This window comes from Cyprinodon variegatus, unplaced genomic scaffold (genome assembly GCF_000732505.1).
Source record: "Cyprinodon variegatus isolate N-32 unplaced genomic scaffold, C_variegatus-1.0 Scaffold338, whole genome shotgun sequence".
Lineage (NCBI taxonomy): Eukaryota > Metazoa > Chordata > Actinopteri > Cyprinodontiformes > Cyprinodontidae > Cyprinodon > Cyprinodon variegatus.
Genome location: NW_015150791.1, coordinates 611,631 through 637,600, shown reverse-complemented (window position 1 = coordinate 637,600; position 25,970 = coordinate 611,631). Strand labels below are relative to the sequence as shown.

The window sequence follows — 25,970 nt, the reverse complement described above, 5'->3', positions numbered from 1 at the left end:
ACACACAACTGGATTAAAACTACTTTTTGGGTCAGTTGAACCACGGGCTCCAACCAAACCCCTGTTCCTCAGGGACCCCTGTCCTGCATGTTTTAGGCGTTTCCTTGCTGCATCACACCGGAAAAGAAGGATTAATTAAAAGGCTTCTGCAGCACTTGATTGTAGAGGAGGAGCCCTCAATTGAATCAGGTGTGTTGGAACAGAGACCTATCTAAACCATGCGAGGCAGGGGTCCCCTGAGGTCCAGGGTTGAACCACGGGTTTAACCTAAAGGACTACAGTTCAACTTACAGACAAATGAGAAGCAAAAGCGGAACACATTTTAGGAACTTATGGACATCATGCTGAATTTGAAGAACTCTACAAGGGATGGCCATGGTTAGTACCTTGTAGACCAGGGGTGAGCAATTCCATTTCCTGGGGGCCAGAATCCTGCAACTTTTAGATCCATCCTAGGTCCAACACACCTAAATCAAATGGCTTAGTTACCTCCTCGGAATGCAGTCAGTTCTTCCAGAGTCCTCTCAATCATCTAATAACTTGATTCAGGGGTGTTGAACTAAAGGCACAAAAGTTGCAGGATACCCTTAGGAACTGCCCACCCCTGGAGTAGACCGTAGTGACCAGGTAAAGACAACTACATGAATTTGACCTAATCTTTGTGATGAAGAGAGGTAGTCAAGACGACTAGGATAAAAGGAATAACCCCTAAGGGTTAGTTACCAGCAACCTACCCAAACATTAGAGAACAACCTTTTGTATGATCCTGTCTGTAAATCATAAAATCAATGTTTAACACTTTAATGTTTAACCTGGCTTAAGTTGCTGACATGCAGTCAAAAAGTCCATGGCGAGAGATTTGGCCACTTTCTGTAAGTAAGACTATTATAAAATGTTGAAAAGAACGAGACCAGTCTTGAACTTAATGTAGATTGTCACACGATGTGGTGCAGGTTCTAAGAAATAAGAATGTTGTTAAATATGTCCCCGATATAATGTATTATTAACCTCCGTTTACTGTACACTAATCGTTTTATAATCTTCATCTACAATGACAACACTTGGCTGAAATGAGGAAAAGGGTCCCCGCCCTTTGGTCGTACTTGATAAAACTAGGACTATCGGTGCATCCAAATGCTATCTGCACATATCTGTAAATGATTCCCTTTCAACGGAACATCGAAGACCAACCCCTGCAACCTCAGCATTACCTCAAGTTAAATGCCACTTCTGGGTGGCTCACAGCAAAGATTATGTATTTATCCACGGGTTTATATAAGAATGAGGTGGGCTGATGATTGTTAAAACGTGTTGACTGAGTCACTGAGTGATCCTGGGAGGACTTCAGGGTGTGGTGACATCTGCACCTTTAGATGGAATAAGGCTTTTATGACAAGGCTGATCACTGTGCAGGAACCCTGTAGTTTGGTGATAAGATTATATCATGTCACATGCATAAGCAAACCTTTGCATGTTCTTCCAAACATGCACTGATTATGAAGAAGTAGTTGTTTGCAAGGGGTGGCCAAGGTGTCCGGATAAAAAGAAATGAGCTATTCTAACACACCACAGAAATTAATGTGAGTTCTGTTATGTTCCGTGGAGTTTGCACATTATCTTTATTTACAGTCTAAAGACATCCATGTTCTGTTCAACCGTGGGTTTAAATTGTGTAGCAAGAAATCTATCAATATAAAATATCCACTATAATTCGCTTCAAAGATTTGGGTTTTTGTAAGCATCATCTAGGTGATGTAATGCATTGAGTCCCAAAATCTGAAGGCAAGTGTTTCATTTATGCTTGTTATACTTTATTCATTCTTGAGACTCTTATTTTAAAGACTCAGATGAAGTAGTTCATAAGAAACGCTGTTGTGTTAACAGTGGTTCTACCACTTAATAGCGTATTGCAACTGGTCAACAGTTGGCTACTAATAATGTTAGATTATTTTAAGTCCCTGCTGTATTTGATTACTTCTAGATCAAAATCTAAAATACCTAAACAAAAATGATATCGATGACTCTACACTAAACAGAGATCCCCTAAAACACTGAAGCATATTTTAAACATTTTGTGAAAACACACAAAAAGCCATAATCAGTGCATTTTAGGAATCCAGACAGTAGAGACTTAGAGAGGCCAAAAGAAAAAGAAGTCTAATATATAGAGCAGCTAAAGCTAGACTACAATATTCTACATCCATTACAAATTGAAAAATAGATTCCCCTGCTGTATTATTAGAGCAGCAGCTACTGAATATATACATGACTGTCTGTCTATACTGTATCAGACCTGTGATGACGTGAAGGAGAGAATAAGTCTGAAGATTTTTTAAAGATAAGATTCGTGCAATACTTTGCAAAAACAACGTTGCATCAGGAAGAGAGCTACTGAATCTAAAACAGAAAACATTTCTCTCACAGCCACTGGGCATAAAGTGGCTTTTAAATATAGTGTTGTAAACTTTTCAAATCCATTTAAATCTTTATTCCTCCAGCTGATGAGATTTCTTCTCTTGTAAGCTTTGCAAGCCTTAGAGTTCAGACAGATCAGCAAGAAACACTTTCTAGTTGCTGATAAGTGTCATCCATGTTCTGCCTGAACCCTATCATCCAATTAGCTCTCACCAGAGACGCTCTGGCTCTGCAGCAGACCAGGACGATCTGGGAACACTTGTATTTGCAAGAGAAATATCAGCGAGAAATTAACAGGGCCATTATATGGTGTCCCCAACTCCATGTTTATATAATTAGCCCCATTTACTTTGGAATAATCTCCTCAAATGTGAATCAGATTAAGATCATGTATGCCATCTTGCACCCCACTCCAAGACTCATAAGATTTACCTCTTAGAAACTAAAACCTCTCCTTGGAACACAAGATTTTGCATGTTACTGCCTCTAACCAATTCCTTTGAACAGGTTTCTAAATGGGTCTATCTTAGCACACTTAAAAGTGACTCATTGCACTACTTCCTGTGTGCTCTACTGCAAGTCTTTGTGACAAAGTTGTAGTTTCTTTATTAAAGCCGGTGGCAGAATGCTTCCAAAGGACCCAAATGCAGAACTGATATATGATGCAGACAATCTTATAGTACGATGGTAGTAGTAGGTTAGCAGTAAGGTATTTGGAGCTGTTAGGTGCTACCTTATGAGATCATGTAATAGATGAACAGGAAACCCACAGTATCAACACAGATGACTACACATGGCTGTGTTAAAATATGGCAACACGTAAGGTAAAATCTAGAATTGTTTGTTGCTAAAGCGACAATGGTTTTATTCTAAATATTAAACAGGCTAATCTTGGGTGAAATGCTCAAGAAGGTTTCAGAAATTATATATTAGTGGAATTTCTGTGTGGATTTCAAAGTGATAAATGTCTCACTTTAAACTAGGGAAATATCCAATTGATTTCAACCAAAATGACTGAAAAAAACTACTAGAGTATAAAATAAGAGCCTGCTACTAAAAGGATAGCGACGTCAGCAATCGCTTTATCCAAGACAGTGAGGAGTTTTACAATTCCCCCGAAAACAATATCCACTTTACACTGAATATACACCCTCATAAAAGCAGGAGGATTCTAGTTTTGGTGTCACGATAGAAAAGCCAAGAAGGAACCGCTATAAAGGTTCCCCATGTTTGCCTGGTATCAGAGGTTAATACTTTTATTGCCCATTATAGTTAAACATCACATCTTGTATTTTAAATCCGTGTTCCATAACAAGGCCAAACTTTCCATAAAAAAAAAGAAAAAGAAAAAAAAATAAGAGGATTGTCTCAGACATTTCTGCTAATTTTATTTCACAGGCTGGAAGATATTCTCCAAAAGACATTTGGTAGCAACAATTTGAATTAAGTAGCTTAAGTACTGGAAGCATTATTCTTTGTACTATGGCAAAAAAGCCAAATAAATGACAAATATGCTTCAGTTTCCAATTGCATGAGGCAGAACAGTCCCTAATGGCTTGTTAACATCTCTACACTTTAGTGAACCCTACAGATTATATAAAGAAACAGCTGATCAGAATAATCCTCATGATCTAATTAAGTCTGGAATCATTTACCTGAAAGGAAATCTTGCTCAGAGTAGTAATTAACCCAAAACGGCACAAAAAATACCTAATCTTTGCTTTTAAAATAAAAAAAACCTTCCCTAATGGTAAACTTTTACAAGAACCTCTTATATGGCATAGTTTTAGCACAAAATGTTTAAAATTAAAAAAAAAAATATCTAGCACCGTTTGTCATTAGATTGCTAATCCATAAATCAAAAAAATTGTCAACTGATAAATCACCAGGTAAAGCTTGTTAGTTGCAGCCCTTGCTTTTTTATTTTTAGCTATTTACAATGCATTTTAACATACAAAAAATATATATATATTCTAAACTTAATAATATTAAAAATTATAAAAACATATCCCAAAATTATTTATTTATAGAAATAATTCAAAGCCGCAGCACTAAATTAGATGGGGAACTTTAGTGGAATCAACCAACCATCGTTGCTTCATCAGGAATGATCACTCTACCCCCATGAACTGTAACAATTAACCACTAGATCGTGGCACAAGTATGGAAAAGTACAAAACAGAGAGATATTATCATCCACTGTCCATCTGATCTGATATGATGAATGACAGTATCTGATTAAAACGACATTCTGAGGAAGAAGATAAACAACCTTGCTACTAAGTTAAAGTCCTGAATGTATTTGAACCGTGTGCATGAGGCTGAGATTGCATTCAGCCCAGGGGATATCCCCAATGGAAAACCTCCAACACACAAAAGCTCCAAGTTGTAAGCTCCGCCCGTTTAAGTTCTGAAATAACGGACTCAAATTTTCTTGGTTGCAATGGATTATTTGCTGTGAATTTGTTGTAAAATCTCTGATTGTAAATTCGCTTTGATCAGGAAATATTATTATCAACTGCTTGGCATTCATTACCCATTATTTCATTGTCTCAGCCAAGGAGCCAAGTTTTCTTCAATGTTGTTTGTCTGTTTACAACGTAACTAAGAAAGTTATGGGTGAATTTTGCTGTAATTTTGAGAGAAGGAGCGTATTGTGACCGACAATAAATGATTACATTTTGGTGATGATCCGTTACACTGTCTGGAAATAGGATTTTGTGAATACAGGTATTAACTTGAGGTTGAAGTCACATTATGTTGGAAATTATGGGGGAGATAAGCTACTTGTAAGTATGCGCTCTCTGAGTGCTTTTCTGGTAAATGTATTTTATATGATCAGCAAACTGGTATCATATGAATATAATGTATTTGAAAAACTCTTGAGCAAATAAATGTTTTATATGTTAGCTCAAATGTATGTGTCAAAATAAAAAGAACTCTTGGCAACTTTGACAACAATAATTCAAACTAATAATACAATATAATTACGCGATACTCTGTGATGGACTGGTGACCTGTCCAGGGTGTACCCCGCCTCTTGCCCATTGACTGCTGGAGATAGGCACCAGCACCCCTCGCGACCCCAATTGGGACAAGCGTGTCAGATAATGGATGGATGAATTATGTGATACTATTTTCCACAGCAGGATATACAGAATAATACATGGCCAAAAGGAATTTTCTTTTAAACTGCAATTATTTATTTATAAAATTTATTTTCACATTATCTCCATATTTAGACAGCTGTTTTGAACCCAGGGCTGATAAACTCAGTATTTTTTTATTAGAAATAAACTAAGTTAGTTTATCTCTTAAGTTTTAAGGCTAATTTTAAGCAGGATAAATTATAGATGGTCTTACTTTTTAAAACCTTAAAAAAAGGTAATCCTTAATTTCTTGGAAAACTGGTTTAGATATCATCTATATATGTTTATGAGTAAGGGTTTATTTGTTTAGTTCTTAAGGCTGTTATTAACTCTCCTATTAGTGTCTTTATACAGGTTTGCCACCTTCTGAACCAATACCAAAATAATATCCTTACTAACTAACTAAACTACTTACATCTTTGCTATAATCAAAAGTTAATCTTACAAGAGTAAATATAAAAAGAGTGTCAAAAGAACAGAGGAGCTTCAGCATATATCAACAAGCTGATTGAACAGGAAGTGGTTTCGTCACTAGTTCCACCCCATCACTCTGTTGACAGAGGAAACTGCTGGTTAAAAGAGTGTGTAAGTGTGCACAGATAAGGCCATTAGTGCTTCTTAAATGTTTGCTTATTTCTCCGCTGGGCCGACTTTCTGAGTTACCAAGGAAACCTACCACACAACTTATGAATCAAGTAGGCTCAATGAAGAATACCCTGCATCCTGTTTTCATCCAAATCAGAACAAATGTTGAGGCCTTTTACGAATAATCTCTGCTTGCTTTTAAAACTGTGGCATGTGGTTGTGGTGAAGCTCCGCTAAGAATTATGTCACTTTTATTATCAGATGGAGAATAAGACTCAGCAATAAGCTCCAGAAAATTAAAATAAATGTTTGCAATAGACAAATAATAACAGCAGGTGCTGGCTTGACCATTTATCCCAAGATGGCTTCCTCTGCACTTTGCTCGCTCGTACTTCTTGTTGCTGTGACTAGAGTCAAGGTCCTTGACCCCCGGCTCACATCGACTCCGGTCTTACCGTTGCGGTGCGCCGCAATGATTCCAAGTCATTAAAAAGACGTAAACCTCTCTCACCGGCTGCTGAGCTGTCCGGCTGCGGTTACTGAGATATCCTTGCGGCGTGCCGGAGCCCTCCGCAACAAGCTCTCGCAAATATCACGGCACAAACAGGAAGTTTTCCAATGAGAATAAAAGACTTCCTGTTTTTTTTCAAAATAAAACACGTTCGTTTGCATGTATTGTCTGTCCTTTCTCTCCGCCTTCCCTCTGTACAACCCATATGACATCACTGCCGCCTGCTGGTAAGACGGGGTCAAAACTTTGTGGCCCCATCACTTGATTCATTTACATTTGGGCCGTGTTATCGCGTGAAGTTACGTGAACTCAAGTGAACTTCTGTTCTCGCGAGTTAAATCTCCGGACCTGTTGCCGGAGCCGAAGAGCCGCACCGCACCGTAGTCAAAAGGGCGGTGTGAGAGGGGGTGTGCGGGAGTTGCGGTCTCCGTCGGCTCGGTAACAGCACCGGAGCCAGTGTGAGCAAGGGGTGATTGTGCAGCAGGATCACAACCAAGTTCAATTGATTAAGATTATTTATACGGCTTGAACAGACAAGATAACATATCCAAATGGTTTGGTCCAAACTGACCCAAATGTAGATTAGAACCAATGGGAATTAGTGTAATAAAACCTTTATAAAGCTGAATTCTACAGTATATGTGAACTTGATATGACTGTTCAATCATGGTGGTGAAGATATTTATCTAGTATAAAAATCATAATTAATGTTTTCCTTCCATTTAAGTGCATTGATAATAGAATTAGTGTTGCATTAAAGAGATGGCTCCTATAGTCATCTCACAGGATGACGGTGCAAAACTTTAAATGTAAAAAAGGTATCGGCCCATTTTTTCTGCCAGACAGAAAAAAATATATAGATTTTTTTAGGTTTTTATGGTACTATTGGCTCATTTATTGTAAAGTGGGCTGACAGGAAAGGTAGTATGAGAGACATGCGGCAAAGGAACACAGGTCGAATTCAAACCCGGGTAGGCTATGTCGAGGACTAAGGCCTCCATACGTGGATCGTGCGCACTGCACCACTAAATGTTTTTTACCACGTAAGATAACAGAACCCATTGAAAACATTTCATCCCAGTGCTGTGTGCACCAAGCCTGTAACATCATCAGTGACCCCTCACACCCCCACCATGGACGGTTCTCCCTGCTGCCCTCTGGGAAGGGGCTTTGCAGCATTTGATGCAGGATCAGCAGGTTCTGCAACAGCCTCTTCCCCACAGTCATCAGACTGTTGAACTGTTGAAAGTCGAATCAAGACACTAATCAGGACTCTGCATCACACTGATAAACATCATATTTGCACTACATGGCTGATTTCTTTTCATAATCCCTTTAAAAAGAACTCAACTCCATGTTTCTACTGCAGTTGGACCATATGTATTTATTTATTTGTACTGTACTGACCCATTCAGTATATCAGTGCCTTTTGCACCATGTCTTTAAACTGGTTTGCTTTTCGCCTACACCAATGGAAAGCTCTTTTCACATATTCAACAGCGATTCCCATCAGTTGGATGTTGTAAGCATTGTATTTTGTAACATGTGAATGCACACATAAATGGAAAATATTATGCAAGAACAAAAAGAGCCATAATTTAGTGATTTAAATCACTAAATACTATTAAAAAAAAGCATGTTTTGTATTGCCTTGACAATACAAGTCATATAATGAATGCACACACTTTCCTACACAATTTAACATTAGCTAATAGCACTTATGTTGGTTTAGTCATGCTGCATTTTGCATTTAGTTGCCTCTATCTAGAGCCCAAAGCAAACAAAATTTCCTGATTACCGACGGATTTGCAGATCACTTTCAGTTAGACCTGCAGAGAACAAAAATATGGTAGGAGTTGCTCTTTCTGCCCTCTTTTTATTGGTTTTATTGGTGCTTAAAAATAGATCAAATTAACTAAGGCTCTTGGAATCCCTGTTTGATTCTAAAATCTACTGGATGGTAGCGAAGATGTTTTGCCTCTCTGCTCTGGTTACATAAACTCTGTCACTGAGAAGGCAGAATGCAGTTCAACAAAGTGACGCCAACGGCACATTTATGGTGTTTGTTTTGGACAGCGGCCCATGTGGAGACTCATCAGATGACAGATTGTTCTGTTATGCAACTTATTTAAGATCAGTACCAGTCCCTGTGTTGTTCCACATGCGTTTAAAATCACATGTGCATGATAAAGAAGGACTTTGAATTAATGTGGCATTAAACGTTTTCATATCTGTTAAGGTTGGCTCCTTTCTACTAGTAAGATTGTTCACACACAGGTCTGTCAGGACAGAAAATAATAAATATAATCTAATCTGGTGATGATGAAGAAGAAAGAATGATCATAAAATGCTGAAAAAAGATATGCCTCAAGGCTTTCGTTGTTATGCAACTGAATATAGTTGGGTTTGAACTTTGATCCTTCTTTAGCTGAAGTCAAAATAGTCCAAAGTATTAGATGGAAACTTAGCAACTCTGCACACTAACTCAGCAGAAATATCCCTTCCGGTGTTCTATTAAAACAATTAGCTAATAGTATCAGCAACAGGAACTTGATTCTAAAAGCTGTCTTATGAGCTAAACTGGTGGTTACTTCTGCTTTAGGTTGGGTTTGTCAGGGCGGAGAGTGACTAACTGCAAATATATATAACTGTTAGCAAATTTGGGGAAATTAAAAAAAGAGGGCAAAAAGCTTTAAAATTAATTAACCTCTTTCTCCAGCAGTATTATAAAATTAAAATGCTTAAAGGAATCTGTCATTTGAATTCAATTTTAGGAAACATTTGCCTTCAAAAGCTTCACTATCTCACAATATATGGTTTTAGGTTGAATCTTTATAGTTAACAAACCATGTGGTTAAAAATATAAAGGAATGACCACAGCAGCAAAAATGGGGCATCTAAGAAGAGTGACCAGGTCTTTGTGGTAACCAATTCATTAGTTAAATGAAAACTGGTTGTGTGGAATTGGTTCTGTAAAAACACTTTGTCCTACCATCATATAAATGTAAAGTTAGTTAATTAGACTAAGATTGAGGTTACAAAACAGCATACCTCCACCCACTGCACAGTAAACTGTGTGGTTGTCAGGATAGAGTTCCAAAACATACGACCTAATCAACACAAAAATGGTTCCCTACATACAGAATCCACCTTCATTTATAACTAACACCTCAGACCTTTAGCGAACCTGTGAAGCAAGCAAGGGATAGGAATCCATCGGTAATGGCTGTGGATGGTAGAGGCAGAACGTGGAGACCTGTTTAACTCCATAAACAGTAGAGCTGTAAACAAACCTTATGGTTAATTGTTGATTATTTGGTTATTAGATTAAAACAAGTTCCTTTCAATTGACAAATAATGTCCACTTAGATGTAATTTCCTTTAGCTTTGTAGTACTGCTGCCATCCAGTATAGGGCCCCGCCACTCATTCTTAAGAAGAGCCACACTGGTATTTGCAAAAGAATTAAGGAGGCATGCTAGAGCAGAAACGTCAATCGATCCACAGTCTAGTCTGGGATAGTTCATACTCTGCACTGGGGGAAAGGATGCAGAATGCACTTTATGTAGTTCTGATGTAAAAATAAACACTCGATAAACTCCATAAATTGTCACCTAAATAGCTCCCATTTATCCCTGCTGCATAGCGGAGCAGCATCAACTTATATGTTGTGTAAGGAAGACAAGACGTCATAATAAAGTAAAGGGCATTACACAAAACATTTGCAATTAGCACAGCTGATTGAGAAGGCTTTGCGAGTTAAAGCACTTCATGGAGCCAAGTTTTAACGTTCCTCCAGAACCTCATGTTTCAAAGCACTTCTGATAAAAAAAAAAGAATAACTGAACTTTATTGATCTCATTGGAGAAATTTACATCTCCATTGGGAGCAGTGGGCTGCCATCGTGGGGTGCCCGGGGAGCAATCAGGGGCTAAGGGTCTTTGCTCAGAGACCCAGAGTGGCAGTCTGTGGGAGTGGGTTTTGAACTCACAACCTCAGGGTTCAAAGCTCTATGCCCTAACCACTAGGCAGCCACTCTCCACTTTTTTTTGTTTTATTAATAGCAAATCATTAAACTCTCAAAGCAGCTAGATCCCCGTTAGCATCCATCATCCATCTCATTGAAATAAAGTGGCAAATAGCCTGACAGCATGTGAGAGCGACATACTTCATCTTTATATTCTAGTTTTGCATCTATGTACATTAAAAGAAATCATAAGTGGTTGACTTATCTAATTCGGTAACCTAATAGATTTTTGCTCCTAATAAAATAATTTTAATAATTTGTAAGAAAACGGTTGTTTTATTCAGTATGTATTTAATATAGCTGTCTGATTTGTTAAAGCATAATGATGTGCTATTTCTTTAACTCAGCATATTGTGAAAAATAATACAATAGCCTTTTACATTATGGAAAGAACCTCTTTACAGAAAAAGGAAAAAACAAACTATCAATTTACCGTTGGTGAATAAGTAGTGATAAGATCAATAAGAATTCAGAATAATTCAAGTAGTGATACTAGCTCTATGGCCTCTACTGAGGACATTTGAAAGGACTGGAAATAAGCATGTTTTTAGGACTATATAGATCGCTGCATAGAATCTGACAGGATGGCTAAACATGCCAACTTAAAAAACAAAAACAAAAAACAGACAGATCTGCTTTTGGCCAACTTGGCTGAGAATCAACAATTTGCCAAAAACAGCCTTTGTTCTTGTGTAAAGCGCTTTAGCCACCCACTTAGCCAATATAATAAATTAATTCATCACCAAAAATAAATAAATGAATTAGTTTATATATAGCAAAACCATTTAGAGGCTGATCCCATTGTTCAGAGCCAACAGAAAGTCGGCGTGCCCAGAGCTGGCTGCTGACAAGCCGTTATCAGCCATGTTCTACAATAATCTGCAACATGTTTAATCTAGATCATTCTATAAAAGCAAAGTCAACATGAGATCCTACAGCTGAAAATGAGTTAGCGTTTTTCTGAGGTCCAGCAATAGCAGCAGAGTTCATGATAAGATACGAGTAGGAGGGTGAGGTGGGTTATCCAGCCAGCGAAACCGATACCGATACTGGCATTTCACATTAACAAGTAATTAATGGTTGGTAAATCCTCGTGACTAAAATGTTCCAAGTTCACTCTAGTCTCATTCCCAGTGTGCAGGGGCTGTGGATGTGTTTCAGGGTCATCATGGCCTCTTCTCGGAGGCGTGAGAGTGCTCTATCTTTTTCTTTCTGGCCCAGAAGCCTTTCTCCACAGGCAAACACTTGGGACAAAGCCTCTTTCTGCCACTTGGGATCTCTATGGTGACCCACAGCTAGCTCTCAGTGTGGCAGTGGAGTCAGGATGTGGAGCAAAAACTCCCTGAAACTTCCAAGTTTGTTAAAGTTTTTAACCCGAAAAAAGACCAACCTAAGGACTTTTTCTTTCCTGAAGAAAAGTAAAAGCTTCGCTGCCCTGCTTATGTTACACCTAACTCCATTATCATGTGAATGGGGCTATTGTTAAAGCACGAGCAGGGATAGTTGCAGATCATTGTCGGTCATCCCACTCGAGTTTAACCCACTGGTGGGGGTTACGGCTGGTTCCAGTCACCCGTATCAAACCCCCACTCACAGTGCGCCAAGTTCCCCATCAGGGAGGGATTCTGCTGAATTTCAACATCATTCCTCACAGCAAACTTCACACTTGGCAAGAAAACCAAAATTAATGGTGCAATCAAATTCAGCAGAAAAGGATGGGGCAGAAAAAGCAGCATTAAGCATTTGAAATAGTCTTTAAATGTGCAAAATTCATAAAAGGAGTATGTTTCACTTTTAAGTCCATCTATTGGTTTGGTAAACACCATGGTGCTTTTAATCAACAAGGCAACTCCAGTTTATACATTAGCTATAAAAAAAAGCTGATGTTTAAGCCTATCATTTGAATCACTACAAAACATTAGACTGATAAAAAATGAAAGAATAAGTAAAAGGAAACAAGGTTTCAATAAATATACTTTTTGACACAAAAAATATAATAACTGATAGAGTGATTTCCATTAATGAGCGGCGTATTCTGACACCGCAGATAATGATTATATAATCAAAATATGGTTAAATGTGAGCTTTGGAATTTATGTAAATGTAAAGAAGCCTAAGGGAGCTGTACGATATGCAGAGGTTCAATCATCATAATAACATTAATGTCTGCAATAATGAGACAACAGAGGACTGTTTGAACTTAATGTTTCAGCGGCTTTGCATAAAACCTTCTGCTCTATTAATTGCCCTTTATGGCCTAACCTGGCCACATCCTACAGTGCAACATTTGAAAACGACGGCTAAAAAGCTGCAAAGTTAGAATAAAAAAAGTGAAAGTACAGACAGCGAGTTAATTGCAATCAATATATATAGACTAGGGCAGAACTAATAATGGCAATTAATCAATTATTAATTGAATTGTCCACTAATTTGGTAATGTATTCATTGTTAATTGGAGTATGCTGGCTATAAAAAGTGCCACTTTCACAACTGGCATCTCTGACCACTTAATAGAGGAATGTCCTGGTACAACGTTTTCATGTACGATATAACATCGACCCTGCAACTATAAATATCAGACGTTACTGATGTTGAACAGATACGATATCAGCTGGAATAAAATACTTGTATGAGTAATTTTGTTGTATGAATGTTAGAAAAGGCTACCGTATATCAAAGTGGAACAGAGAACATTACAACAACAGGTATGAGAACGTCTTAGAAGGGTTGCAACCAATAATTTTTTGCAAATTGATTAATCTGTCAATTATTTTTTTAGGTTCATCGATTCTCAATTGGATAGCAAAAGATTCTTTAAAGAAGATTTTTTTATGTAGATGAAACAGGTGAAAATAAAAGTTTTCCACTTGAGCAAATCTGGATGGAGCATTTTAGACGATAAAAAGTAGTTTTTTATCTTAAATGGAAAATGTTTATATATTTTTTACATTTTTGATACAATTTCTGCTCGGAGTGGGTTGTTCTGTCAGCTAAAGGCATGTTTTACAGTCTATATACTCAAGGTAACAATTAATCGATTACTAAACTAGTCTACAATTATTTCAATGATAGTTTAATCACGATTAACAGCCCCACATCAGACTCATTATTATTAACCAGTGGGTTACTTTTTATTTTTAGGAAGAAGCAGAGCATTTCTATCAGCTCCCTTATAAGAGATATTTTGGATGCAGGCCTATAGATTTGCATATTCATCTTTTGGTTTATACATTATTTCCAAAATCAATGTACAATGACTTTTTTTTTTGGGTGGTGGGGGTTAAGCCCTATATCATAGAAGAAATTCAATGCATTTAAAAAAATTTATAGTTTTTTTAACATTTATTTTAAGCTAACAAAAATTCTATTTAGGCAGGTAAGCTTCTACGAGTATCTATTTTTAATCTTTTTTTAGATTAAATCAATGAATTGGGAAGTGCCTTAGAGCTAGATAAAAAAACTTCTTCTTGCATGTTGGAATTCCAAGTTCAATCCTCTACAAAGAAAAAAACAACCAGATTAATGTTTGAAGAGTAAATTTAATGAAGCTTAGTGACAGCCAGGGTAACAAGTGTCTTATTGGCATTAATTATTTGCACCTCTAACAGTTATTACATAACCAAATCAGTCCCATTAAGTGCTGCAGCGGGTTACAGCAGCATTTAAAAACAAAAATGTTGAATGCTCAATTAGTATTAAAACTTTGTGCACTCAGAAAAATCCTCCAAGTTGTAGATGTTTCTGTCATTTATAGGAAATAAAAACTTTGCTGCACATCATCTGCTGTTATTTCCTATATTTCCAGCTGGCAGCCAAATTATTCTAGTTAAATGATTGGTCTGCTTAAAACATCTCATTGTTTTCTAAATAAAAACAGTTTCTAATTAAAGCTTCTCCACAATGAATCTATTCTGCAGTTCTGTTGCGTAACCTTTAAACCTGGGGCCCAGACTTTGTACCGACGGAAGACGTTTCACAGCCAACAAATCCCTGCCATGTTGTTAACCCTCTCAAAGATTAACCCCTATAAAATGATTCAACCACCAACTACAAAAAAGCTTTAACTTCAAAGAGAAAGAATCTGAAAGACACCAGAGTAAAAGAAGATTTAACTTATAAAAGTAGAAATGTCGTTTTTTTAGATTTTTTTCTCATTTAACCTCCAGGAACCTTAATGGGAAAAAAAATCTTGATCAAGCTTAAGGCATGTGAATCAGCTGCACCTGTTTCCTCCTAAATGACCTCAGCTCAGTTCTCTAAAAAAAACAACAACATTCAGATGACTAAAGGGAGCAGATGCTGATGAGAGCTTCAGGTGTGACAGATGATCTCGTCTGACAGGCTAAACCTGACAGGGAATCCTAGACAGGAAGCAAAGGGAATTACACATATCTGGAAAACAAAGACTCTGCTGAGCGGCATGTTTCTGTCAGCAGCTTATCTTCTCTGTAAGCTGCTCCTGAGGTGACTGCTAAACTAGGTATCTGTTCAGATGGCCATCACCAGACCTGTGACTGGTTGCTTTAAATATTTATATAGCACATATGTCACCACAAAGGGGTAAAAAAGGAAGAGCACTACTGTAGGTACTCTCCATGACTTCATGCTTTCACAAGATAGTTTCAGCTTTATTTAAATTTCTTAGCTATCCTGTTTCTTTTTTGGGGGTATTTTAGCAGCATTTAGGCACCACTTGACCCCATAACCTTTCCCAGATTGTTTTGGAAGCAACACTTGCTTTGATAACTAGATTGCTGATGTGGTTCAAGCCTAGCATTGGGCTAATAGTTCATGGTTTCTGATTGTAAATCAAATTGTGTTTGATCTGTAGCACCTTTCAAATCAAGCAGTAAAGGTGATTTTTAGCTGCTAAGGTCTTGGTTTTAGCAATGACTGAACTGATAATACTAATAAAACAAGACTTTGTAGCTTATATCTTGCTTGTACTATTTATTTTATTAATAATATTATATTATTAAAGCTGAAAGTTAGACTTAGACAGATTTTATTTTGTCATTTTGTATACACAAATGTAAACCAAAAGAAAAATAACTTTTTTTTTTTCATTTCGAACAGCTCTCTTGACTATTTTATTTTTTATAGAGCAGCCTTTAAGCAGCAGTGATAAAAACAGTAATGTAAACATATGACTGTATAGTTACAGTGCTAACATTCAGTTTCTTTGTTGAAACAGGACTTGGATTGCAAATAAAATACGTATTGTTTATCTTTATATTCATGCTAAATCTTAAACTAACTCCACTTGTATGGTAACATGAATAATAATAATATAATAATTCATGGGCGGCTCTAGACAGGGACCAACGCCCCTGTAGAACAGATCCTGGCGCCCTGTTATGGTCCCTTTAATAAGAAAATAAAGTGAAAATATTGAAGTCTAAGAAAATTTTTTTTGTTTTGTTTTATAAAAATGAATTTCCCTTGATTTGAGCAGGAGGATAATACAATTTGCCAATGGAATAAGATTATTTATATTTTAAATCGGAAAAATAAACATCTTCTTTCCAGTGCATCATATCTTCTTATCTTGTATGAAAAGAAAATACTCATTCCTTTGGTAGATCATCTTATTTATCTGCTCAAATGAAGGAAAATACACTTATCTTAAGAGCGTCTTTACTTATTTGGATCAGTTTTAGCAGTGTGGTACTAAATAAATTTCTTATGATGACTTGAGCTTATTGACCAATTAAATATTTCATCTTAACAATTCACTTTGACAGTTAGAATTCAGGCAGCTTTGAGTTCCAGCTGTATATTGTTTTTATCTATTAGACCAGAGGTCTGCAACCTTGGCTTAGTGATTAACCTTAAATATTAGACAATGTTTTTTTTTTTTTTTTTTTTTTATTTATTTCTTTTGTGTTTTTTTTCAGAGAGAAATTGACTTAGAAAGAAAAATGGACTTAGATTTAAATTTCTGGAGTGTATGCTTTCAGAGCAGGGACCCATACAGGGACCAGTTCTATAGGGGCCCCTGTTGGCCCCTGTCAAGAACGTCAATCAAAAGTCCCCCTGATAAATATGGTTTAGAACCGCCTCATGATATAATATAGAATAATATAATCTATAATGGAGTGTACCTTGGTGCTGGAGCTGACGCTCCCTGACCTCACAGAGGACCTGTCCCCGTTCTCGCGCGGGACAGGGCTGCCGTTGCTCCGTCTGTCCTCGCGCTCCGAGTCGCTGTCCCCTCCGGGCAGGGGAATCCCCTCCGTCACGTACTCTTTCCGGCACTGCAGGCTGTGTTTGCTCAGCAGCTCTGCCGTTTCGGGGTCCACCACGATAAGCTCCAGAGCCCCGACCGTGGCTCGTATCCTCGCCACCACCTGCTGATGGCTTTCTCCCTCCACGTTCTCCCCGTTCACGAACATCAGCCGGTCTTTGGCGAGCAGCCCGGCTCTGGAGGCGGGGGAGTCATCCTCAACGAGCCGGATGAACTGCCCGGTTTTGCCCTTCTCTCCGTGCAGGTGGAAGCCGTAACCTTTGGTCCCTTTCTCCAACACGCAAAGCCTGGGTCTAAGTTGAGACATTTTTTGCTTTTTTTCTTTCACCCACAAGCCGAACAAGTTGAGCGTTTCACACAACGACCATAGAGAAAAAGTGACACCTGTTGCACAGAGGCTTCACAAAGGTTATACTTCCGCGCGGGGGAAAGTTTCGACAGTTCAAAAAGTAGAGCTTTCTTCTTTATAGACTGCCTCTGAGATCCACGCCTCTCTGCTCCGTCCCACCTCCAACCCTGGACTGGACCAGCCCAGTCAGGCTCAACTATTCAAAAAGGGGCGTGATGTTTACAAAATAAAACACCTACAAGAGAATAATCCAAAAATAAAACTTTCAAAACTTCTTAATAAAATAAAGGTTTTGAGTATACCTTTGCTATTTATATTAGATTTATTCATAATTTTTGTTATTTTTTTCCCCAGTTTTTACTTCTTTTGACTACGTAAGAGGATTAGGGCCACTGGGAAAAAAAAAGAGTTAACTGATTTTTAAATTTCAGTTTAATATGGAAAAAAAGTGACTTTTTTCTCAGAATTCTGACTTTTTTCTCAGAATCTCGACTTTTTTCCCATATTAAACTGAAATAAAATTTTAAAATCAGTTAACTTTTGTTATTTTTTCAGTGGCCCTAATCCTCTTTCGTATTTGACAGTTTTTTGTTTTCAATTATTTTTTTCCCCATTTCTCTTTCTTAGATTGAGTTTTATTCATTGCATTCCCTTCAAATTGTGATCCACAGATCACCAGTTGCATTTCAATTAGATTTGTGTGCAAATCTAGATCAATGTTCTGCTAATTTTGCAAATGCTAATATTCTCAATTGTGGTATTTAAATGAGAAATACAATAAAAATTGGACACAAATATGTTTACGGGAAAACTATGAAAACAATGTGGCAGCAGCAGATGATAACAAATTAGATGTTTTCAATTCAGGTTTAATTCAGTTTATTTATATAGCGCCAATTCACAACACATGTCATCTCAAGGCACTTTACAATTTAACAAGATCACACAGTGTAGGAGCCAATTGTTTTTTGTTAATAATTAACAAAGTTGTTTTGTTTTTGTGGATAATCTAGCTAAGTTTATTCTACTTTATTGATATCTGTTATGAGATAATGACTTTTGTTTTCTTATTTAGTCATTTTCCTTTGTTTCTGGTTAGTTATGATTCATTAGGGTGAATTATTTTTATAAATAGGCTGTCAATGGTAGGACCAGCATGCATATGGGTGGGCGTATGGTTTTTTACCAGCGCAAGAGAAGCATGGAGGAAATGTTTGTCCTTTTTTTGCTTGCCTGAGCAGAAATAAACTGAGAAAACTGAAGTAAGAAACTGTAAGATAATTTTTTCTTTTGCCTGCGTAAATTACTTAGTCCATCGTCCATCTGTGGCCTTTGTCGATTTCTTTATTTTTGCATGTGTCATCAAAGTCAAATTGATTTAAAGTTTTCTATTGAAGGAAAACCAGTTGATTGCAGCGATTCATTGACTCTAAGCCAATCCCTCACACTAAGCATGCTTGTAGCGACAGTGGAGAGGAAAAACTCCCTTTTAACTTTTAACTTTAAATTTAGGGCAGATTTAAAGTCAATCATTTTAATAAAACTGATGGACTCTAAAGATACCCTTTAAATTGTCTTTAAATTTGCAAACTAATATTACTGTAGATTAGAACTCAATAGCAGGCAGATTATCTTGTGTCATATTTTATTCATCTTATAAAACCAGTTTTATCAGTCATTAGGCTGGTAAAAATGAAACCTTAAAAATAAACAAACAACACAAAACAAATGAAGCGCCTTAATTTGAATCCATTCAGCTCTCTAAGCCTTTTTGCTAATGTGATTTATGAGCACTGCTGATACATTGCTTGAAATTTTTGAGCTATAATTTTATTTTTGGACGGACATTCAGCGAACATTCCTCTGAGATTTGCAACTATTTAGAAAGGCTTCACATCATTTAAAAAAGATCTAATGTTTACGTCTAATCATCCAAATATGCTTTTAGACTCAGCGCTGATTTAATGGGAAACATTTATTTGCAACATAATCCAGCAACCCCACTGCCATTAGAAATATTATTGATTTTATTGAGCAGTAACACATTAAGTGTTTAATATATTTTAAAAGTGATTATAACACAAGGTTTTTGTTTTCTGTAAGTAACTATGGAGGACAAGCTCTACCATATTTAAAAATAAATACATAAATAAATAAATGCTCAAAAAATGAATAAGCATACAATTAATTGCCCCTAAAAATACAATAAACAAAAAAATGTAGGTAGAAATTAAATTAGACAAACATAAACAGACAAAAATATAACATGCAAATAAATAAATACTTAAATAAGTAATTAATAAAGTTGATTTTAGCAGAAAATAAATAATGGTAATTATTATAAAAGGGGAATAAATAAAGAAGCTAATTAAAAGAGATACATTTATGTCTCTCTGTTTAATCTAATTTCTACCTATATTTATTTGATTATTATATTTTTGGGGGCAAATACTTGTATGCTTATTTATTTATTTATTGAACATTTAGTTATTTATGTATACATTCTTTTTAAATGGCAGAGCTGGTCCTCCATAAGTAATGACCAAGACAAAAATAACTCTTTTGTTTTTTTCTATTAATTTTCTACATGAAACTAATGCAGATTAGATAAGATACAAATTTTTGGATACCTGTGTAGTTAAAGTAAATGTAACAAATTTACCTGGGGGTATATTTGCATGAAAAGCATGGAACAAAAAACATGGAATCACCTTTTGATATATGAAGTTAGATGTATTAACAAGAGTTAATTGTGACTGTGGAGAACCGTAATGTATTAGAAAAAGAAAAAAAAGAGGTGCACTGATTTATCCGCCTTAATTTTATTCATTTTAGGAGATCAGTAATCAGCCAATACTTAGATCTTAATAGCTGATCACATTTATTTCTGTAAAGGTCTGAAAATCAGCAAATGTCGATGCTTTTTCATTATACATTTAATTATTGCTATTTTCATTTAAAAGTTAAGTGTTATCTTGTGCGTTTAAAACATGTTTTTATTGTTATACAGGTATTGTTATCATTCTCAATAAAATAAGATTGATTAAAGGTTTATTGCAATCCTATAACAGCTGTTATATGGAATATCGGTATCAGTCAGAATGAGGAGGTCAGGCTTTTTATAGATCTGTCCATAGAACTGCAATCATCCCTAAAGCTGCTATTCTATCTCAATCCTGCTGAATTAAAACATGCAACACCTTCAGTTTGTATTTGTTGTGGATATAAAACTGTAAAAAAAAAATACAAATAAAATATAACCAAAAGAAAATTCAGTGGTGTTTGCTGCTATTTTTCTACATATCCAGTACTGCAAAAATGTTCACAACTGTATATAGATCATTTATTCTGCAGATGCACTGTATTTATATTGTACAGTACTGTACAGTGCAGTATTTATTTATATATATTTTTTTTACTCTGTCACTAATTCTGTTATTTCTATACACTTAAATTTTCTATTCTATTCTATTCTATCCCATTCTATTCATTTAAACTGGTCTCTAACCCTTTTTGGTTCAATCGAAATCCCAACTTTTGTCCTCACTCTAATCAGAGCCAATAAATCTAATCAATGAGAGCCATTCTTGAACCCATAAGGATCCACTTTTTAGTCCATCTACAAATGGTATTTGTTCATGCAATAAAATAAACAAAACAACAATTTAACAAAGAAGATTGACTTTGTCTGCACATCATAAACCTATGTTTGTCATTACCTCTCATGTTATCACAGTCAAAACTTTTATCTTGAAGGCTCAGCTGATAAACAGGAAGTTTTGTTCTTTCTTCATTCCTGCTCAGACCTCTGCCTACGCCTGCCATCAATGCAGCTTTATAGTTTAATAGCTGTATCCTGCTTCAGAATTCTTTTTTTAGGCATGCCTTTGTGGCAATCATTGAACAACAGAGCTTAAAAGACAAATGGGATGACAGAAGATTGGATAAAAATAATTTATTCTTTTAGGCAGCAAACAGCACATCAAACACACCTCCAGGCTGCAGGAGCAAAAACACAAGTAAGAAAGCTGCATACGTCACATCAGATCTAAAGGATCCACAAAGCCAAAAACAATCAGACATCCATTGACCAATTTGGAATAATGAGCAAAACAATTTGCATATCATTGGAGGAGAAAAAATTGCATAAACGTTGTAATGCAGCATCACAGAGGTGTTGTTTTGACATCAGAGTTTCTTTAAGGCTTCACTAATCAGCGCATTGAAATACGAGGTCGATGCAAAGATCCCTGTGCTGCAGTTTACCTCCTTTCAGCTCATTGGTTTGTTTGCAAATGTCATGACTTTTAAGAGAAAGGCTCCTTATGTAGCAGTAAGTAGTTCTATCAAAGCTCACAGATAAACTAGTGGACACCATGTAGCTGTAGCATCATTTATATGTAGCATCAATATGTTTTAGGCTAAAAAAGTTCTGACTTTGTAAAAAAAAATACAAATTTTATTCAATGAATTAATTTTGCAAAAGCTAATTGTCAGAGATAATAAACTAGGTTTTGATTTATAGATTAAGTTACTGAGTCTCTCACTTAAAGTTATAGTGGAGGATGTTCTTTTTCCGGGTGGATCATCAAAATAAGTGGTCCTCCTAACTGTCAGTCCTTCTGGTGATAGGTTTACATAAGGCCGTCCTACGTCCTCATTCCCATTTTAAATTACCTGTGGCGAGTCTGTCATAGTGGAAAAATGTCAAATCTTCTTTTGGAAAGTTAGCGTGTTTGAGTGATCCAAACTTAAAACAGAGTGTGCATGAAAAGAAATGGCTCTTGCTTTTGCACGCGATAGGGAAAACCTATCGCGTGCATGTGCATGTTTATTTTTTTTTAAGTGGAGCGGGCAGGTCTTTTCAAATATTGTTAAAATCCTCCACTTTACCTTTAAGGTAAACTTTTTTTATTGCCAGCTTCCTTCAAATAGTCCTGTCACTGTTCAGAGGTTTGACGGTTGGTAAAGTGTCAACTTAAAGTCATAGGGAAACCGCTGTTCCAACTGTTGCATTTCTAAATTCTCCCGAGTGGTGCACAACTTTACACGAGTGAATAAAGTGAATACGGTATGATTGGTCGTTTATAAAGAAGGCAGGATTGTTGTGGCGGAAGGTTTGCAAGCAAGTTTGATTGTGGCAGGTTTGTCGGAAGCATCTTGCTAGTAGGTTCCCAATGGAAATTACATTGTGACAAAGTGGCACTAAATTGGTTACTTAGAAAGGACACTGTCAGGGAACGCTATGGACAGCGGAAACATGCAAGAGGAGGAGAGTTTTGTGTCGGAGGTCGTGGATGAGTCTCCTCCGTCATACAGTACATGCTTTATTTAGAGGAGGAAAGCGGGGATGGAGATGTTGTTGAAGAGGACGCCAGGGCGGCAGAAGCTTCGTTTGGTGTAGAAGGCTTACAGCCGTACATGTTTGAGCCCTTGCCTCGCAACGCTGCCAGTTGTTTTAGCTCTACGCCTGCCGAAGACACAGACGTCCATCCCCGTGAACGCTGGGACAGAACTCAATGCGAAAGGAAATTATTCTTATTTCTTATTAAAACCATTGCGTATATTAGCTGTGACATAGATATACGTAGATATATGATTGGCCCAATTTAGGTGTACAGGCTGACATAACTAACTGTCCGGCATAGGATAACGAAAAAAAACAACAACCAGATTTTAAGACAGGAATATTTTAAAAAAAAAGTAATTTTCTAAATTTTGGGACAATTTAGTCAGATAAAGAGTACATTTATATACATGTTTAAGCCAGAATGATCGGACATTTAAATATGATTTCCCTACAACTTTAAAGGAGAAGCAGAATAAAAGGTAAGTACTAGAGAAGAAAAAAAAAAAAAAAAGAATAAATATTTTTCAAACCAGCAAATCAATGCAGTTGCAGAGATACGCTAAGATAGGGAAACCAGTACTTGTAGATCTCTCAAAACATGGTTTCATCACTATTACTTACTTCTTCTGTTTTTGAGCTAATTAACCATTTTCCTTTGTGCTTGGTGTATACTCTGTTTGGTGTATAATCTTCTAATGGCAGCTTAAGAAGCTTGTTATCCTAAAAGTAATTCTTTAAACTGTCTCTTGAAGATGGAGAGCCTTGGAGAACCATCCCACTCCTACATTCCATGCAGAAAGACCCCAGAGTGGAATGTAAGCACAGGACCTGGCTTTCTGCAAGACAATATAGCTAACAACTGGATCATTTTATTTTAGGAAAAATTATGTCACAAATCCTCATTTTATTTTTCTCCCCGACTAACAATAAAAACCTTTTTTTTTCATTTTCGGTCTAGGGATGCAGGAAAACCCAGAAACAAAATTGATACCACATACAAACGTTGGTTAGGCAGTTTTATATCACTGCTTTATCATCACATAAGTAAGCAAAGGTTCTGACAATCTATAACTCTTAATAAAGTGATACTTTTTTAAAACACAACTTAACCCTGAGCTTTGACTTGAAATGTTATAGACACGTCCATTAACTATCTTTATATGGGTCAAATGTTTTTCTGAGAAATCTCACAGCTAGGGAACATGCAATCAAGCCTACATGCAAACGGACCTAACCTTAGGCTTAGCATTGAAAGTAAAATACATGTGCTTTGAGTTTATTTGATGATGATGATGGTGTCAGTCTGTCCAAAGAGCTTCATTTAAAAGTAAGTTCCCTGAACTTGTAGTACAGAAGGGCTCAGAAAAAGACACTCAGCTCTAATAGGTGATCCGTGTAAAGAGCCTTCTGATGCATAACGTCTTCTATTTCTTTCCTGACTAGAAGGAGCAGAAGAACAGAAGCGTCCCTGTTATGTTCTGAGAAACTTCCTCAGCTCCCTGATTTAAATGGCTTTGCAGCTTTGAAAAAAACCCAAGAAGTCTTTAATTGATTTTAAGAAAAGGGTATGGATCTATATGAAATATAGATATGAAAATTTGACAATAGACAACTTCATTGTTATCAATATTTTTGTAGTTTTGTAGCTTGCAAAAGGTCTTAAAGGAGGAAAAATCTATCTTAAAAAAAAAATAAAAAAGTTTTGCATATATTTATGTCAAATTTAATCTATTCCCGTCTTAAATTTTAAATTCTTTACGTCCTAAATCAACATGAATAAGCTTGTGTGTCTTAGCTCTTCATGTAATTGCATTTTCAAACACATGTAAAACAACATAAAGTAAGCAAAAACAGTCACACTGGCAATGTTTTGCAATATAACGAGCAGCGTTTATAACAACAGAAATACACTACAGAAAATATCCAAATAGACAACCATTATAAAGAAAACACCTGTAAACTAGTTATATTCCACATTTCTGATCCGTGGTCATACTCATTTGCAAGAATGTAAAACCTGGCTTTCATTTGCTGTCATGGCTTTTGAATAAAATTGTTTGAAAAACTGGGAGTTAGACTTAAACATCCCTGTGTTACAGTAAGGTTTGTATTTAAGAGGATAATCCTCAGAAGCTGCTGTTACTCTATATCCTCCCAACACAACAAGTATGTCTAATGCTGGACTTAGAGTCGATGTAACACCACTGATCTCTACTCACTGGATTGCTGATAGACCGAAAATTCTGAAGTCACCTGTCGCCATCTTGGTACTCCCCACTTTAACAGCCATAAAAATGCCAGTAATGTAATGTAATGTATTAGATATTATTAGACTTCTTTATTTGTCATTTTGTATGCACAGAGTGCATACAGAACGAAATTGCGTTGCATACAGCTTATGAACATTGCATTGATATTCCAAAACAATGTAATCTGTGATGGATGCGTGTTCAGCCACACAGTTGTTGAAACATTTAGTTTCTTTTTAATATAGGGTTTCATTTATATAGGGGTTCATTATTAGGAATTTATTTATCACCTTTGCACGGTATGTCAAAATTAGTATGCACATTCTGGTTTACTCTGTTCTGTTATGAATAAGTTGAATTCATACTCTTGAATTCATACTGTTTCAGTTGCTCCAGTGCCTTCGCTTAGCAGCAGTAGCAGGTGGCCAATGTGCTGGGCTGATTTGGACTGTACCAAATCAGTTCTATGGGGGGAAATGGGGTTTTGCTTCATTTCGTTTAGTTAAGTTTGTGTATGTTTTGCCCCACATGTTTCTTTTGTGGACTGATAAGCCACTATTTCAGTTTCTCTTTGTTTCAATAAGGTAGGTCAATTTGCTTGAGTTAGTGCCGTTACTGGTAATTTTTATTTTTTGTTCCTTTGACCTCTTTTCTGGATCCATTTTGCACTTGTTACATTTTTTTTTTCTTTTTGGAGGTATTTAAAGGAAAAGTTGAGTCATTTTCAGAATACAAACTTCTGAAAAATAGTTTAAGTATGAAATTATTACATACTGTTCAATAAATCAGTGTTTTTAATTAAGAGTAATTTTATTTGAATGCGCTTCACAAGAGACATCCATGTTTGTCAAAGAGCACTACTACTACCTACCGGCCTGATGTTACGGTGTGGTATCGGCTGTTGATCAAGCCCCAACGCTGTATCTGGTGTTTGTCACAACGTGCTTTTATCCATGATGGCGACGACCCCTGCACTATGCGAAGCAGAGGCTGAATAATTAACAATTAACCGAATAATGAGATGTTTCTCTGGCCAGAAGTTGGATGGCAAATCGTCCCTCTTCAAGTTGGCAATCTAAGGATGAACTT

At 36.5% G+C, this 25,970-nt stretch overlaps 1 protein-coding gene across 1 annotated transcript in view; it reads right to left on the bottom strand.

The window, feature by feature from the left end:
* The window catches only part of LOC107091463 (Na(+)/H(+) exchange regulatory cofactor NHE-RF1-like), a 31,917-nt gene extending 14,484 nt beyond the window's left edge, over nucleotides 1–17,433 (bottom strand). The window contains exon 1 of the mRNA XM_015385405.1: nucleotides 16,791–17,433. Within this exon, the coding sequence (XP_015240891.1) occupies nucleotides 16,791–17,240 (450 nt within the window). The 5' untranslated portion in view covers nucleotides 17,241–17,433. The remainder of the gene's footprint in view (nucleotides 1–16,790) is intronic.
* Nucleotides 17,434–25,970: the final 8,537 nt, after the last annotated feature.